A 17,257-nucleotide genomic window follows, 5' to 3' on the forward strand; every position below is an offset into this window, starting at 1 on the left:
ATGTAAATATTACTTTGTACAAGTGTGAGACTTAATAAAGTTTTTGTGGTATGAATCATCCTCTCCTTAAATGTTGCACACTGAAAAGGAAACTCATAAAACCAAGTGAACAGGGTCAGATGCAAAGATCACTGTGTCTGCCACACTAATTTACCTCAAGGCAAAGGAATAGTAATGTCAAATTTATTATGTTGGATGGAAATCATCAAACAGGGGGCCGAGATGGTGTAGAGGTAGGGCACCCAACCTGGGACCAGAAAGTCGCAGCTCGACACTCTGCCATGCCCACATGTCTTGGTATCCTTGAGCAAGATACCCAATCCCAATTGCTCCCCAGGTGCTTACATAGATGCCCACTGTTCCACCTGAGTGTATCTCAAGTGTGATGGGTTACATGCAGAGAACCAATTTCATCATTGTATGGGAACATACAATGATGACAACACATGGCACTTATACATGTATGTAACAGCAGATTGTCAGATAACATAATATTTAAGGTAAACTTATTCCTTAACTGCAACTCCTGTACTACATATTGATTTCTGACATTGTGGTCAGGTCCGTGGAGCACTGAAGCAGGCAGAGAAGGAGATGTTGGCTAGTTGGACCGTCTCAGACGCCCTTCAGCTGTGGCTCCAGCTGTCTCATGAGATAGAGGTTCAGTACTACAATGTGAAAAAGCAGAGTGCAGAACTTCAGCTTGCCATTGCCAAAGAAGAGGTAATGCATGAAAACAAAAACAAAACACTGGAAGTAACACTAAAATTAGCACACTACATTACATAACCCATACTTTTTTGTAGGCAGAAAGAATCAAGAAGAAGAGGAGTTCGGTGCTGGGGACACTCCATGTGGCCCACAGCTCCTCTCTAGACCAGGTTGACCACAAGATCATGGAGGCAAAGTGAGGAAAAGAGTTCCCTGTTCAGGTTTTGTTTTGGTATATCTTAAAAGACATGCAACATTTGATCACACAATGTTTGGTACGTTTCACAGGAATGCGTTGTCAGAGGTAACGGCCTGCCTGCGAGAGCGCCTTCACCGCTGGCAGCAGATCGAGCTTTTATGTGGCTTCCCCATCATGAGGAATCCTGGACTATCAAAACTCACCGCTCAACTCTACTCAGAAGCATTGGCTCTGGGATTTCCCAGAGTGCCACAGTCATCCTGTTCATGTCACAACTCCATTCATGGATCTATAGAAGATCTTTTAGATGAGCCCGCGGCGCCAATTTTACCACAGATGCAAAGTAAGTTACAGAACTGAGTGGTTAAAAGAACATGATCCATTTGGACTTGAGCTCAGTTGTCCCACAAGTCTTTCATCCAATTAGAGTAACCCAGAGTTTGACCTTCTGATTCCCATTCAAACTCCTAACCACTGCATGCATGTATTACCTGTATTGAATCAAAAGCTATATTTGTGACAACTGGACAACTGAAACAAAATGTGACAGATAGTCCTAGTGTTTTGTATATTATGCTTTTAGTTCCCCTTTATGTACAAAAAGAGAACAAAACAAAATTGTGGTTATCCTTTTATAAACATTACCTCTACAACAAATCTATACATCATTCAACCAAACCCCATAAAACAACATTTTGACAGTGATGTGAAGACGAAATGCTTCCTCTTTACCAATTAATGCTTGCTTTTTCCCAGTTCCTGTTACACCACTTAAACGCTCCCCACGACTTCGGGGATCCACCGTGCATAGAGCACGTCGTCCCGGCGTCACTTCTCAGCCACAAGCTGCCATGATTTCCCCAGACCCCGACATTCTGATCCCTATTCGTTCCCCTTACCCTTGTTATGATGAAGGAGAGGAGCGCATCTTCAAAACTCTTAAAAAGCAGTAAGGCTCTCTGCTTAATGAGCAAAATTCTTTTTGACTGTTGACAGTTTGTTGTTAACTGATCTACCTCTTGTCCTCTTTTCTCTCCTTTATTTCACAAACAGAGATTCCCAAGAGAGGTTTTCAGACTCAGATTTTTCAACATCCCCTCCTGTCACCAAAATGTTTTCTTCTTCTACTGTTGATCCTTCTCCTAGAAGGTTCCATTGTGATGAAACTGAGTTCCCTGCAGACAGGTCAACTGCAAAACATTTGAGTCAGCATGTAGAAACCTTTACTGAATCTCCCATTCACAAATCTTACATGGATGAACACGAAACCTCACTTGATGTTTCCCACAGAAAGATGGCAAAAGACAAACCTTTGGATCCTTCTTTAGAAACCTGTTTGGTAAAGACTTCTACTGAAGAGACTTTCATACACACTACACCACAAAGGCTATCCAGAGATATAAGTGACTTTTTCATGGATGTTGCACTTGGAAAGGGGATTTCAGATGAGTTAGATACTGAGATTTCATCAACAAAAATAGAGAAAGATATGATGGGAAGTTTGAAAGATATAACTTCAAGAAATATCTACAAAGAGAGATGCAATTTACCGCTGGACATGAGAAATATTCTTAGGACTGATTTAGAAGCACCAACAGACAGACAGAGAAAGATATCAAGAGATATGATGGGGACATCCATGGATAACACCTCTAAAATTATTTCAAGAGATGATGCTGAAATACTGATTGAATCTAGAAGAACAACAAGGAATCCAATGGGAATGTCCCAAGACACAGGTTCTAGAAAGCATGCACTGAATACAGGGGAAAGTCATCTTGATTCCCCTGTAAGGGCATTTGCAAAGGAGAAAATTGCTGACATGGCTAGAATACCACAAAGAAAGATATCTAGAGATGAGCTGGAGTATTATACAGATACTGCTTCCATGAAGCTGCCCAGAGAGATGTTCGATGAACACATGGACACTCTAACCTTTGCAGATTTACAAGAGTTTGGTCTGAGACCATCAACAAGCAGAGGCAAACTGAGAAATGAAGCTGATGTATCTGTCAGTTCTCTCAGAAGAAGAGTACCAAGAATGCCAAGAGATGACACTTACATTTCAACAGATACTTCAACTGGAAACATTAGCAGAGATAGAGTTGATGTCCCAATGGAAATATTAAAACAACCAGTACTTATGGAGGAAGTGGGAACATCCGAATCCAGTTCTTTACCATGGCACACTGGACAGCCAGACCTTATGTTAACCTCTCAGCCACCATGGAAGTCTTCCTCTGAGCTTCATAACACTGGCCCATTGAGTCAGCTTGTTTATGATGGAATCCTTGAAAAGTCCTGCAGGCCCATGGCTTCAGTCCCAACCACCCTGTCGGTCTCCACCCCGGTCCTGCCTCAGACCAGGCTGCAAGCTGAGGTTGAGCCACCAGTGCCACCATCAAAAGCTTTGTTCCCATCTCATGCATCACCCTCTGAAGGTGGGGATGACAAGAACAAAGACAGGGATAAAAGCAAGAAAACATTAAAGCTTAAAAACCTTTTTAAAAAGAAAAATGAGTCACCTCCAGAGAAGGTTCAGAGTGGTCTTCAGAAACTCTGACATTTGTCTGGCTTGTCTTTCTTTTCTCTTTTGACGTTTTATTAATTAAAAATAGCTTTTTTTCTGCTTAAGTTGGCTGGTTGTCCAAGTAAGGCCATGAGAGCCAGGAAATATTATTTTTGTGGGTTACTGCTATTTGTAATTTTTTTTTCACACACCAGGGGCCTCATGTATCAATGATGCGTATGCACGAAAAGGTTGTGTGCGACAGATTCTACACTTATATCAAGATGTATACAAATTAATGTAGCATGACAGTGTGTGTAATGTCACGCACATTTTTGACCTAGCGTGAGAATGTACTTACCTCCACACAAACTTTTTCAACCCACAGTATCAGACTACAAAATACTGGAACTCACGTAAATACACAGAAATTTGACTCTGTTTGGTTTTCTGAATTTAAAGGATATTCAAATATGATCCATCAATTTTCAGTCAGGTCATCTGGACAGTTTCTTTTTTTTTTGCTGAAACGTTTCACCTTCCATCCAGAAGGCTTCGTCAGTCAAGGAAACACACAACACAAAACTGATTCTTCCCCCAACAGCTTACTCCAAAGTGGAACAAACCAGTTATATTGGTTCTAAGATGGTGTCTTTGGCACGCCCCCTCCTCCGGTGCCAGCCCTCTTCCTTGTCAACAGTCATGTCAAACTGGTTCAAAACCAACAAAGTCCTTGCTCAATAATCCAGGTATACAATCCAACAGTTTTCAGTCAGGTCATCATGTTGGTGCTAAGAAGCACCAACATAACTGGTTTGTTCCACTTTGGAGTAAGCTGTTGGGGGAAGAATCAGTTTTGTGTTGTGTGTTTCCTTGACTGATGAAGCCTTCTGGATGGAAGGTGAAATGTTTCAGCACAAAAAAATAAAGAAACTGTCCAGATGACCTGACTGAAAATTGTTGGATTGCATACCTGGATTATTGAGCATGGACTTTTGTTGATTCAAATATGATGTTTTTTTCATGAGTTTGGTCATTTATGGTTTAAATCCAAACAAGGAAACCAAACCACATGTAACCACAAACAACATAAATGGTAAATGAACTGTACTTATATAGCGTCTTTCTATCTTATCGAGATCCTCAGAGCACTTTACACAACAATCTGTGCCCTCATTTACCCATTTATACAGCACTCAACTACTTTGTAGATCACTACAAAGAATATTCAGTGCTTTATCACATTCATACATAGGGCGGCTGTGGCTGAGTGGTTAGAGCAGTCGTCCTCCAGTACAAGAGTTGGGGGTTTGATTTCATCAGCAGTCACATGCCGAAGTTTCCCTGGGCAAGACACTGAACCCCTCATTGCCTCCAATGTGTGTCCCATCGGTGTATGAATGTGATAAAGCTCTGATTAGTCTCTTTTTAGAATGATTTGTTCAATTAGCTTTGTAGAGATCTAGTAGAGTGCTGTATGAATGGGTAAATGAGGCACAGATTGTAGTGTAAAGAGCTTTGAGTGTCTTGATAAAATAGAAAGGTGCTATATAAGTACAGTCCAAATACACAGATGGGACACACATCAGATGCATTGAGGGGTTCAGTGTCTTGCCCAGTGACACTTATGCATGTGGTTGCTGGTCGAATCGAACCCCCAAATCTTGCACTGGAGGACGACTGCTCTAACCACTCAGCCACAGCCGCCCCATAAACATCTAACACGCCTTTAAAATGATCAAAACAACCTTACTTCAAGGCGAACTGTAAAGTTTCTTATATTTTCGTCACATGTAGAAGTAAACACGTCAGTGATCACACGCCTGCGAGGGGCACAGACACAGGAGGAGCCTAAAGTTTGTGTGAACGGTGTAAGGGGTGAGAAGAAAACAATGTCAGACCAGCAAATTAATTCAGAGCAACTCACCTCTGATGACTCCTCGGGTCTACAACGTGTACACCATCACATATACGTCCATAAATAGCTGCGTAAAGCTGTGCATAACTGTGGGACAATGGCAGCTGTGGTGCTACAGGATGACACCACCAGTAGAAGAATTGGGAGGCAGCGTGCTTTCAGGGGTCGCACCGACCAAATACTGATCAGGTATTTCTCAGTCGTCCCTGATCCATGCCATGCCAGCTGGACGGGATGACTTCATCCATATGATGATCTGTTTTAGTAGAAAATCCACACGTCTTTGTACATGAGGCCCCAGTTCTGCTTGAGACCCACATACCCAATCCCCCAACAGTAAACCAATGACTGGAGCACCAAATCCACACTCCAGTCTGACAAGTTGCTTGGGGTCATATGTTTAGTGCACACCTATTTTTTGACCATAGTGTCAATCAAATTCTAATTTTAATCCAACAATGTATTAACAAAAACAATATTACATTCTAAGTTTTATTATTTGTGGAAATATTAACTTTATTAGTGTTCTGTTGGCTATAAAAGTGTCACTATCAGAGCTGAGAAACTGAGAAAGTAAAGAAACTAAACTTGAGCTCAGGAATTCATTGTTCTGGCAATTATTATTATTATTATTTTTATGTTTGTGTACATTTCACTGTATCATTAAGTGCTAATCTGGCTTGAGGCTTGAACTTGGGTAGGGAAATAGAAAAATATTTTAGAAAGCATCATTTTCACTCAACATAAAAGTGTGTCCTGTTTAAAGTTGTTTTTTAGTCACACTTTTTATTTAAAGCTGCTTCTACTTTGTTTATAAGTCTTACGATTAGGTTAATATTAATTTACTTTAGTGCTTTTAAATACTTCAACTAAGGTTGAGGGATAGTAATGAAGTTTCTGCTTTTGTATAGAGAAAAGGGTTGAATTTACACAAAACATTTTATTTTGTGCACATGAATTGCACTCATAAACAAACATTTTACATCTTTGAGGGCAATGAACAATAATCTGTATCTAATCCTGTTTTTCATTCAGATTTTTGATACAAGTAAGAATAACACTGCGATGCGTCCATTAACGTAATCAGCAACAGATTGTGAAATGTAGTTCACCTGGGATGAAGACTAAATTTTGAGAAATTTGGTTTTTATTTAGAAATTTATTTATTTTTAAATAATAGTTTGAACTGCCTGTGTTTGACTTGTAAATTCAGATATTTTTAAAGAACACACATATAAAAAGACATGAAACTCAATTTCGTTCTAAAATGAAAAATAAAAATATCAGAAATTCTGCTACATAACATTAGATAAACAAATGGACATTTTGTTATTAATATTTGACTAATTCATTATAAACTGTTATCATTTGACCTTTGGAGATAACTTTGTCCAAATCTCTTCATCTGAGATTTGAGTTTATTTTCTGTAACATCCACCAGAGGTCAGAAATGTTTGGATGAACACCAGCAAGTCATTGGACAGGAAAACTTAACGTTGGTGGGAAATCATTCATACAACATTTATTTATACAGGTTAATCCCGTTGAGCCTCAAGGACTCATTTACAAGAGAGACCTGATTTTAACTGGTTTTAATGACTGTGTGTATGCTGCTATTTATTTTAAAATTAATCATTTTAAACAAAACTACAATAACATTTTGATTATGTGCAAATCATCAGTTTATAACAGCATTAAGTAAAACCATTGCACAGTAGACTCACATGAACGTACAGGAACTGCATGTCAGGAAGATAATCTCAGTGATAATAATATGACTAAAATCACATTATGTTTCATTTTGGTGCATGCTTGTTCAGTCTAAATAGAACAAATGTTTAGGCACCCAGTTGTGCAGGTGGATTTAAGCTCATATCCTTCTGCTTAACGAACTCTAAAGCACCTCAGTGTAAACACTTAGGCTACATTGTCAGTGTTGATACTCATTAATTAAGGTCATAGAAATGCTAAATGGTTGAACTGGATTTTCATTATAAAATGATTACCATAATGTCTTTGCAGACCTCTACAGTTTGGTGCAGGTGTGTAAATTTGTTGGCTCAGATATTATTGTATTGGTGAATTGTGAATCCCAGATGCATGGTTTAAAAAGCTGCTCCGCTGTGGCATCTGTTTGCTCTTCAACTGAGTTGTTCTACTCCAGGATGGTGACGTGATTGATTACTTGAGAAGAGCTGAACAGATGATCTGATTTTAAAAACACGCCTTAATGTGTCTTATTTTGTCATGTACTGTACTTGCAAAAAAATAAAAAAAATAAACAAATGAATAAATTCATTTTCTGAATACCCAGCCTTGATAAAACGTATGCTTTTAAAATACAAGAAACATCCTAATTTTAACCTTGTTTGTGCATTTGTCTCTTAGCAAAATATCGCATGAACCACTGGGTGACTTCAAATAAAACTCACATAAAAATTATTGGGAGTAAATTTGCAACTGATTGACGTTTGGAGTCAACCCAGTTCAGCATGGCCAACACAGCCAGCTGATTTTATCAAACGCAAAAATGTCCATAACTCAGTCACTTTTAGACACTGAGCTAAAATTTTAATGTAGTAGTAGCTGAGAGTCATTTACAGCACCTGCTCTGAGGGCTAACACAGCATACAACACCTCACAGTTGTTAGGTTTGATCAAACATCTGCACCCCCTAAACCTTTGGCATGAAAAGCAGGATATGCAACGCTTCAACGAGTGCTGGGTCTTTAATTTTACATATTTACTGCGAGAAGTCCTTTTTCAGGGGAAAACAAGAGAGAAATAAACTGCAGACATCTTGTTGACTGATTTCTATGAGAGGAAGGCAGCTGGGCTGGATGGCATCAGCACCAGTAGAACCTGCTCCAGTGAGCTGGTGAAAAACACGCCTGTTTAACCTGAGCCCGACTGTGGAAAACATCCTGCCTGGTTCCTGGATGTGCTCAATAAGAAACACCCTTAGTTAACTGTAAGACCATAGCTCTGACCTCACATCTCATGAAGACCCTGTCCTGACTCATATTAGACCCACGGAGAGCCATACACAGATCCTCTACACCAGGGTATTCAATTAAACTGAAAGCAGCAGCTCAGGGGCCGGACAAGCAGCAATTAAAGTCATTTTGTAAATAAACCAAGTATTAAAATGACCTGTTGCCTTTTAAATTTGTTTATTTGCTGCAGTGAATCATAAATGCAATAAACAGAGCCCAAAAGTGTAATTCAAAGAAATTACATTTCAAGATTTATGTCCTTGCATTAAAACTAGTGATATTCTAATGTAAAACAACATTAAAAACACAAATGACCCTATGCCTCCTATTTAACACAGATGTTATTCTGACATCTCTGATTTGCCAAATCTTTACACTTTTCAAAATAAAAATAAATGTTGACCGTTTTTGATGTTCCCTGAATGACCAACATGTTGCTGCTCCACGTGGGTCCATTAAGAACCAGTTCTCATTTACAATGAAATGGCTGCACAGACCAGTTCTTCCTCAGATGGTTCATAAATCACAGGTGAAGTGTCCACGTCCTGCTCAGGTGTGAGCTTTGAGCGAAACCAAAAGAGGCGGAGCAGAACTCAGCAGGGTTGAAAGCGAGCACCATGTGTGTCCAATGTCCCATTAATTAACATTTAATCCATCCTATCTGTGGTTAACTACTTTTTAAACTAACTACAAAGCTGCTGTGCATCATCAATATTCATCAAATCATAAATATGTTTGTTGTTTAATCCAGGGTGTCATGGGGCTCAGTTGGTAGAACTATTGCCACTCAGCGAGAAGGTCGCCGGACCAAATCCCGACTGAAGAACTTTCTGGATGGAGTTAGCATGTTCTCAGTGCATGCACAGGTTTTCTCCGGGTACCCCTGTTTCCTCCCACAGACTAAAAACATGCATGTTAGGCTGATTGGTAACTCTAAATTGTCTCTAGTTGTGAGTGAGAGAGTGAATGGTTGTTTGTCTCGTTTGTCTCTACGTGTCCCTGTGATGGACTGGAGACCTGTCCAGGGTGTCCCCTGTCTCTTGAACAATGACTGCAGGATATGGACACCAGTGACCCCGTGACACAAAAAGGAAGTAAAGGGTAAAGATAATGGATGGATGAATGGAGTTGGAAACCACATTTAGCCCCTGGGCCTTGAGTTTGACACATACTGTATGACCTAAAACATCATCAGATTTTCACACAAGTTCTAAAAGTTGATAAGAGAAACCAGTTAAACAAATTAAACAAAAATATCATACTTGGTCTTTTATTATTTGATGAAAATGATCCAATATGTTTTCATTCAACCTTTATTTATACATACAGGTTAATACCAGTGAGCCTCAGGGACTCATTTACAAGAGAGACCAGATTTTAACAGAGTGATGACAACAGTGAACAAGAAAGACAATATATATATATTATATATATATATATATATATATACATATATATATATATATATATATATACATATAAAATATATATATATTTTTTTAAATTAATTAATTCATTTTTTAAGAAGAAAAATTTCTAAACATTTTTCATCGCTGTCTTAGCTCATTTCATTTGAAATTGTAAAAAAAAAAAAATTGATAATAACAAGTGAAAATAAAATGGTATTTAAAAGAAAATGTAACAAAAAAAAAACAGTTAGGTTGTAAGGCAGTGTAGAAAACTAAAAACAGGAACATGTCTGCATTGGTTTTTCCCATGAACTTAGCAGATGTTTGAAGCCAATTATCTTTCAGTTATCAGGCTCCTCTCTTGTGGAACCAACTTCCAATCTCTGTCCGTGAGGCTGACACATTATCCAGTTTTAAAACTAGGCTTAAGACTTTCCTTTTTTATAAATCCTATAGTTAGGGTTGACTTGGGTTTCCTGAGCTGTCCTTTAATTATGCTGCTATAGGCTTAGACTGCTGGAGGACAAACTGACCACACTTTTCTCTCTGCTACTGTCTTTACTTACTCTGCTCAACCTGTTTTGTATTTGTAATTATTTTTTCTATCCTTAACATGTGTTTTTTTGTCTTTCAGATACACCTGGACCTACCATTCTATGTTCGTCTGTCTCCTTCCTGTCCTCTCAACCAGCCGGTCAAAGCAGATGGCCGCTTGTCCTGAGCCTGGTTCTGCTGGAGGTTTCTTCCTTTTAAAAGGGAGTTTTTCCTTTCCACTGTTGCCACTGTGCTTGCTCAGGATGGGAGACTGCAACGAAGCCAAGATTCATCTTGTCTGCTGGATTCCTTAGATAGAGAACTTTACTAATTAGCTTTTACGTATGTGAATGTTCCTGTAAAGTGCCCTGAGACAACTTTGTTGTGATTTGGCGCTATACAAATTAACTGAATTGAATTGAATTAGAGAGGTCAAGGTTGAGAGGTTCAGACCTTTTTTCAAGATATTCCAGGAAACAGGAGTGGAGTAGGAGAAGGCCATTTTGTCTAGTTCAGTCCTCAATGAGGGAACGCTGCATGTAATAATGTCCTGAGAGCGCACGCTGTACCTGCACTCACGCAGAGACATGTAGGAGAAGATGTATGAAGGCAACAGACCAAGAAGTGATTTAAAGATGAAAATGTACCAGTGAGAGAGTCTGCGTTAAGTTAATGATGTCCAGTTAACCAGTGAATACAGGGTGCAGTGGTGGGTGCAGTAGTTACAGCCAGTTATGAATCTCAGTGCACCATGATAGACAGCATCCAACATCTGCAGGGTTCTTGTAGGAGCGTTGTTCAAGTTTCCACTTCTGGGTCTCCCAGGCCTCTTAACAAAAACAGTTATATGATTTATCTTAAGCAGATTTTGGGGTTTTCCTTACAAGATAGATATTATCTTCCATGGCTTGGCACAAACTCAGTTAAGATTGATAATCTAAATTAATTATAACATGAAAATGAGCAGAGAATAAAAAAAATAAAAAAATAAAATGAGTATAGTATTTTATTAGTTATATAAGTAATGAATACAACACATAAAACAACTATATAGTGATGTAAAAAAGCCTTTTAGCTTTTCATTCAACCTTTATTTATATAGGTTAGTCTCACTGAGCCTCAAGGACTCATTTACAAGAGAGACGTGTAAAGTTTTTATTTTATTGAAACTATACAAGCACATCATGAAGATTCTGAAGAGCAGTTTGTTATAATCAAAAAAATATTAAACAGTAAAACTCAACAGACATGATACAACTCTGTCCACATGTTCGATTTACAGTATTTTCCTTTTTATCAACCAAAACTACTTGAAGCAATGATCCATATTATTAAAATAAAAGTAAAAAAATGCATGTAAATCCCAGAAAGAAGGGGGGGTCTACATTTTTTAATGAACTTTGCAAGAGAGTTACAGGAAGAAGAGCAATTTGTCATAGCTCTGCTCTCTGTCAGCTCCTCTGTCATGCTGCACACTCAGTAATCACTCAACTCATGTCACCTGTCACCGCTCATTATCCCACAGCTCCACCACCTGGTCCAGTCAGTACTTAAGCTCACTCATTCCTCTCAGTCTGGGCCAGATTCTCTATCCTGTCTCATCAGCAGTAGACTTTCCAGCATTCCATTGATTGACTCATCACGTTCATGACCCTTGCCTTGACCACGACCACGCTATTGCCTCAGCCCTCGTCTGCTTTTGCTCATCTGATCAGGTACCGACTCATGCTCTTGTTTTTTGACTCTCTTTTTGGATCACGTACTGGATACTTCTGCTGAACAACTGACTTCACGGTATGAACTCTGCCTTTCCCTTCTGACTGTTTTTTGGATCACGGATTAAAGGTCAAGCTCATTCTGTATCACGGACTTATCCTTATCCCTGAATCTGATTCCCACAGATTCATTTCCCCAATTAGTCTCTTTCCCCCCGCTAACCTTTATCTTTTAGTTGCAAGCCTGTTGGACTCCGTTCCAGTGGACCTTAACATCAGTTCTACTTCTACTGGCAGCCCGCCACTTGAACACTACCCAATCACGAACTACCAATCAGAAGATCGGAACCGGCCCAGAACCGGACCTACTCCAGGGTTTTACTTTATTTCACAATAAACCTTTTAACCCTCTCAGTGGTTGTTGTTGTTGTTTGCGATCCGGCCTCTGGTTCATGACAGTAGAATCTGGCCATTATGGATCCAACACCAACCCGAGAGTGGTGCTCTAAGGTAGAAGGGGCTGTTAGTAAACTTGAGAAAGGGCTTCAGGAAATGGTTGTTTCTCTTCAAGCTTTGTCCCAACAGTCAAACCAAGTCATCAACCAAACCCTGTTGACTCCTGCACCAAGAGAACCACGGTTAGCCCCCCCTGAACATTTCAGAGGTGAGCCTGAGCAATGTCGACCATTTTTGACTCAGTGTGACATTCAATTTCAATTGCAACCTTCATGTTTTCCCACTGAGCATGCTAAAGTAGCTTATGCTGTCTCACTTCTCGCTGGAAGAGCCAAGACGTGGGGCACTTCTGAATGGTTAAAAGGTGGCGTGGTATGTCGTAATTTTTCTGAATTCTCCAAAGAGTTGTGTCGGGTTTTTGACCCCATCCTCCCTGAGAGAGAGGCAGCCCGAAGAATTTTTGATATTAAACAAGGCAAGGATTCTGTAACCAAATACATCATTCACTTTCACTCTGTTTCAGCAGACAGTCATTGGGATGAACACGCACTCACTGACGCCTTCTTCAGGGGGCTTAATGAAGATGTTAAGGATGTGCTGGCAACAATGGACTATCCCTCATCCCTACGCCAGCTGGAGGAGGTGGCCACCCGTGTTGACCTTCGCCTGCGTGAGCGTGAGCGTGACCGTGAACAGAGTCGAGGCAAGGCCACAGCCATGTCCAGAACCAGACATCACCTTGTGGATCATGAACCTAAAACGGAACAAACCAAGAGCCCTCAGGATCCTCTGTATGCTATGGAACCCATGCAACTAGGAAGAAGTCGTCTGACCACCCAGGAACGAGAACGTCGGAGGAGGTACCATCTCTGTTTTTATTGTGGTCAAGGCGGTCATGATTGTCATCATTGTCCAGTAAAAGACCAGGCTCAGCAGGAGAAGAGAGGCTCCTGTTGAGTCTTAGTCATAAGATCAAGTCCTCTCCACCTATCATGTCCAAGTCCAAGGTCAAGTTCATAATAAAGGGTGGTCAACCCGTCATCGTCTCAGCTTTTATTGATTCAGGGGCCGACACGGAATTCATTGATAAAACCTTTGCCAAATCCATAGATCTGACCATTATTCCATCACCTAACAACCATAGGGTCCTCGCTTTAGATGGTCATCCTTTAAGTCAATCTAGTCTTGAAACTGTTCCAGTCACCATGGTGTCGGCCAACAACCATTCGGAACTGATCAGATTCATTGTTATTGATTCACCCCAACTCCCAGTGGTTTTAGGTTCCACTTGGTTACGCAAACACAACCCCCAAATCGATTGGAGGAACCAAGAGATTGTAGGATGGGCTAATGAGTGTTATTCTACATGTATTCAGAGCCAACTCAGTTCACCAGCCCTTGTCACAGCCAATGAGGAGACCTATCCTAATCTAAGTCAGGTACCTAAAGAGTACCATGATTTGAAAGAGGTCTTTAATAAATCAAAAGCTACGTCCCTTCCGCCACATCGTCCATACGATTGTGGTATTGACCTGATCCCAGGTTCTACCCCCCCTCGGGGTAGATTATATTCTTTGTCTGGCCCCGAGCAAGAGTCCATGAGGAAATATATAACAGAGTCCCTCCAAGCTGGTATCATTAGACCTTCAGCATCCCCCGCTGGTGCAGGGTTTTTCTTTGTAGGGAAGAAAGATGGGTCACTTCGTCCATGCATTGACTATAGAGAACTTAACAAAATAACCATAAAGAACAAGTATCCTCTGCCCCTCATGAACTCCGCTTTTGATATAATCCAAAATGCTAAGATATTCACCAAACTGGATCTTCGCAACGCTTACCATTTGGTCAGGATACGGCGGGGAGATGAATGGAAGACGGCTTTTAATACCGCAGATGGCCATTATGAATATCTTGTTATGCCATTCGGCCTCACCAACGCTCCTGCCGTTTTCCAAGCCCTGGTTAATGATGTCCTTCGTGACATGATTAACATTTACGCTTTTGTTTACCTTGATGACATACTTATCTTTTCACAAGATAGCATTTCTCACCGTCGCCATGTCAGAGCTGTCTTAACCCGCCTTTTACAGAACAACTTGTTTGTCAAGGCAGAGAAGTGTGCTTTCCACCAAGTGTCCACCTCATTCCTTGGGTTCAACATTTCTCCAGGTCAAGTATCCATGGAACCCGGGAAGGTATCAGCGGTGGTGGATTGGCCCAAGCCCAAGGATCGTAAACAGCTGCAAAGGTTTCTCGGTTTTGCAAATTTTTATAGGAGGTTCATTAAGAACTACAGTTCAGTTGCAGCTCCTCTTCATTTTCTCACCTCATCTAAGACCAAGTTCATCTGGGACTCCGTTGCCAACCAATCTTTCCAGAAGCTCAAAACATTGTTTTCCTCTGCTCCAATCTTGCACTCTCCAGACCCCGAGAAACAATTCATTGTGGAGGTCGATGCATCCAGCACCGGGGTGGGCGCCATCCTCAGTCAGCGCAGCACAGATGGTAAGATCCACCCCTGTGCTTACTTCTCCAGGGCACTCTCCCCCGCTGAGAGAAACTACGACGTGGGAGACCGTGAGCTTTTGGCAGTCAAGATGGCCCTGGAGGAATGGAGGCACTGGCTGGAAGGTGCGAAGAAGTCCTTTTTGGTATGGACCGACCATAAAAACCTGGAGTACCTTCGCACAGCAAAGAGACTCAATCCCCGTCAGGCCAGGTGGGCTATGTTTTTCTCTCGGTTCAGTTTCACCCTCTCTTACAGACCCGGGCCCAAGAATGCCAAGCCGGATGCCCTGTCCCGGGTCTTTGAGGTCAAGGAAGGACCCTCAGAAGAGGTCGAGTTCATCCTGCCTGAGACCGTACGTCTTTCTTTGACTCAATTAGAACTCGATCTCCAACAAGTCCAACTCTCCGAGCCACGTCCACCCACCTGTCCTAGGGGACGCCTGTTTGCCCCCAATCAAAAGGTAAAAGAGGTTCTTGAATTATGCCATTCATCAAAGTTGTTCTGTCACCCAGGAATCACCAAGACCCTCCAACTCATTCGCGCCCGATTCTGGTGGGCTACGCTTACGGAGGACACCAAGCACTTTGTCAAGTCATGTCCCGAATGCAATCGTGCCAAGTCTTCCAATCGCCCACCTGCCGGGCTGCTACGACCACTGCCAATTCCTTCACGCCCATGGTCACATATTGCTATGGACTTTGTGACTGGATTACCCCCTTCTGAAGGTAATTCAGTGTTATTGACCATTGTGGACCGTTTTTCTAAAATGGTCCACCTGGTTCCTCTCCCCAAGTTACCTTCTTCCAAGGAGCTCAGCGTTATCATGGCCAAGGAGGTTTTCAGGCTCCATGGGCTCCCCCAGAACATTGTGTCTGACCGAGGTCCCCAATTCATTTCCAAGTTCTGGAGGGAGTTTTGCAACCTGCTAGGGATCTCGGTCAGCCTCTCGTCAGGTTTTCATCCCCAAACGGATGGACAATCTGAGCGTACCAACCAGGAGGTGGAGACCAAGCTTCGGCTCCTCTGCGAGGGGGACCCGAGGAAATGGACGTCCAACCTCCCTTGGATTGAACAAGCAATCAACTCTCTTCCATCCTCTACATCAGGTATTTCACCCTTTCATGTTGTCTTTGGATTCCAACCCCCTGTTTTTTCAGTCCAGGGGAGAGAAGCTCGGGTTCCCTCTGCACGACTCACAATTTTACGTTGCCAGCGAGTCTGGAGAAAAGCCAGGAGAGCCCTAATTTTGGCCACCAAAAGGTACGTTCGGGGGGCTAACCGCAGGAGAACGCCTCAACCATTGTACAAGGTGGGCCAGAAAGCGTGGCTCTCCACCAAGGACCTTCCTCTCCGTGTGGAATCTAAGAAACTAGCACCACATTTCATTGGTCCTTTTCTGATTACCAAAATAATCAATCCTGTCTCTGTTCGCTTACAGTTACCCAGGTCCATGCGCATTCATCCAACGTTTCATGTCTCAAGACTCAAGCCATTTGTCCTGCCACGTTTTCGTAACATATAACATCCAGGTTATATACCTGGATGACTGAGAAAACAAACTGTGTGTTTTTGAAACCATTAGTGAAAAGGCCAGACTTCAGGGGTATCTGAGGCAGGCTTGAAACACAAGAGTCAGGGTGGCTTCTGGGTAATACCAGATGGCTAGGCCTCAGACTGACGAAGCCTCTTGGACAAGGGGCGAAACGTTTCTTTTTTAACAAAAAAACGAAGTCCAGATGACATGATTCAACCTTTTTTGTTTTTAACAACTAAGAAAGTCTTTATTTATTTATTTACCTTTATTTTTTTACAGCTTAAGCTGAATGGCTATAAAGCTACAAACAGATGGAGCGGTCAGATCAACCTCTCTGGGCCACCCTGAACAGACAGACACAAGTGCCTCTCCCGAGTGATGAGAAAACTGAAGCACATGACTCTGGTTATTGTTCTGGTGACACCACTCACCCAGCACACACACGTTTTGCCCCGCTCCCCTCAGGAAGGAGGTTGAGGAGCATTAAGTGTAGAAGCACTAGACTGAGGAACAGCTTCTACCCTGAAGCTGTTAGACTCATGAATCTCTAACTAGGATTATCACTGTACTGCCACTTTAATTTGTGATATGTGACTTATCTGTGCTGCTGATCATCCATGCTGCTGATTATCCATGCTGCTGATCATCCAAGCTGCTGTATTAATACACATCTGTTCACAACAGACTCATGTTCGGGCTGCTGTTTAATATACCGTATTATTTTACATTATTAGTGTTTAGCCTATATCTTAAATCCTTATATAATG

At 41.4% G+C, this 17,257-nt stretch overlaps 2 protein-coding genes across 2 annotated transcripts in view; both read left to right on the forward strand.

Annotated features, from left to right (window-relative positions):
- The window catches only part of LOC119430348 (stromal interaction molecule 2), a 13,976-nt gene extending 10,503 nt beyond the window's left edge, over positions 1-3,473 (forward strand). The window contains exons 8-12 of the mRNA XM_037697753.1: positions 562-723; positions 807-907; positions 1,000-1,253; positions 1,667-1,859; positions 1,964-3,473. Of these exons, the coding sequence (XP_037553681.1) occupies positions 562-723; positions 807-907; positions 1,000-1,253; positions 1,667-1,859; positions 1,964-3,473 (2,220 nt within the window). The remainder of the gene's footprint in view (positions 1-561; positions 724-806; positions 908-999; positions 1,254-1,666; positions 1,860-1,963) is intronic.
- hgsnat (heparan-alpha-glucosaminide N-acetyltransferase) overlaps positions 1-17,257 on the forward strand; it is a 145,575-nt gene that overhangs the window by 43,672 nt on the left and 84,646 nt on the right. The gene's annotated exons all lie outside the window — the stretch shown is intronic.

This window comes from Nematolebias whitei, chromosome 3 (assembly GCF_014905685.2).
Source record: "Nematolebias whitei isolate Nwh7 chromosome 3, NemWhi1, whole genome shotgun sequence".
Lineage (NCBI taxonomy): Eukaryota > Metazoa > Chordata > Actinopteri > Cyprinodontiformes > Rivulidae > Nematolebias > Nematolebias whitei.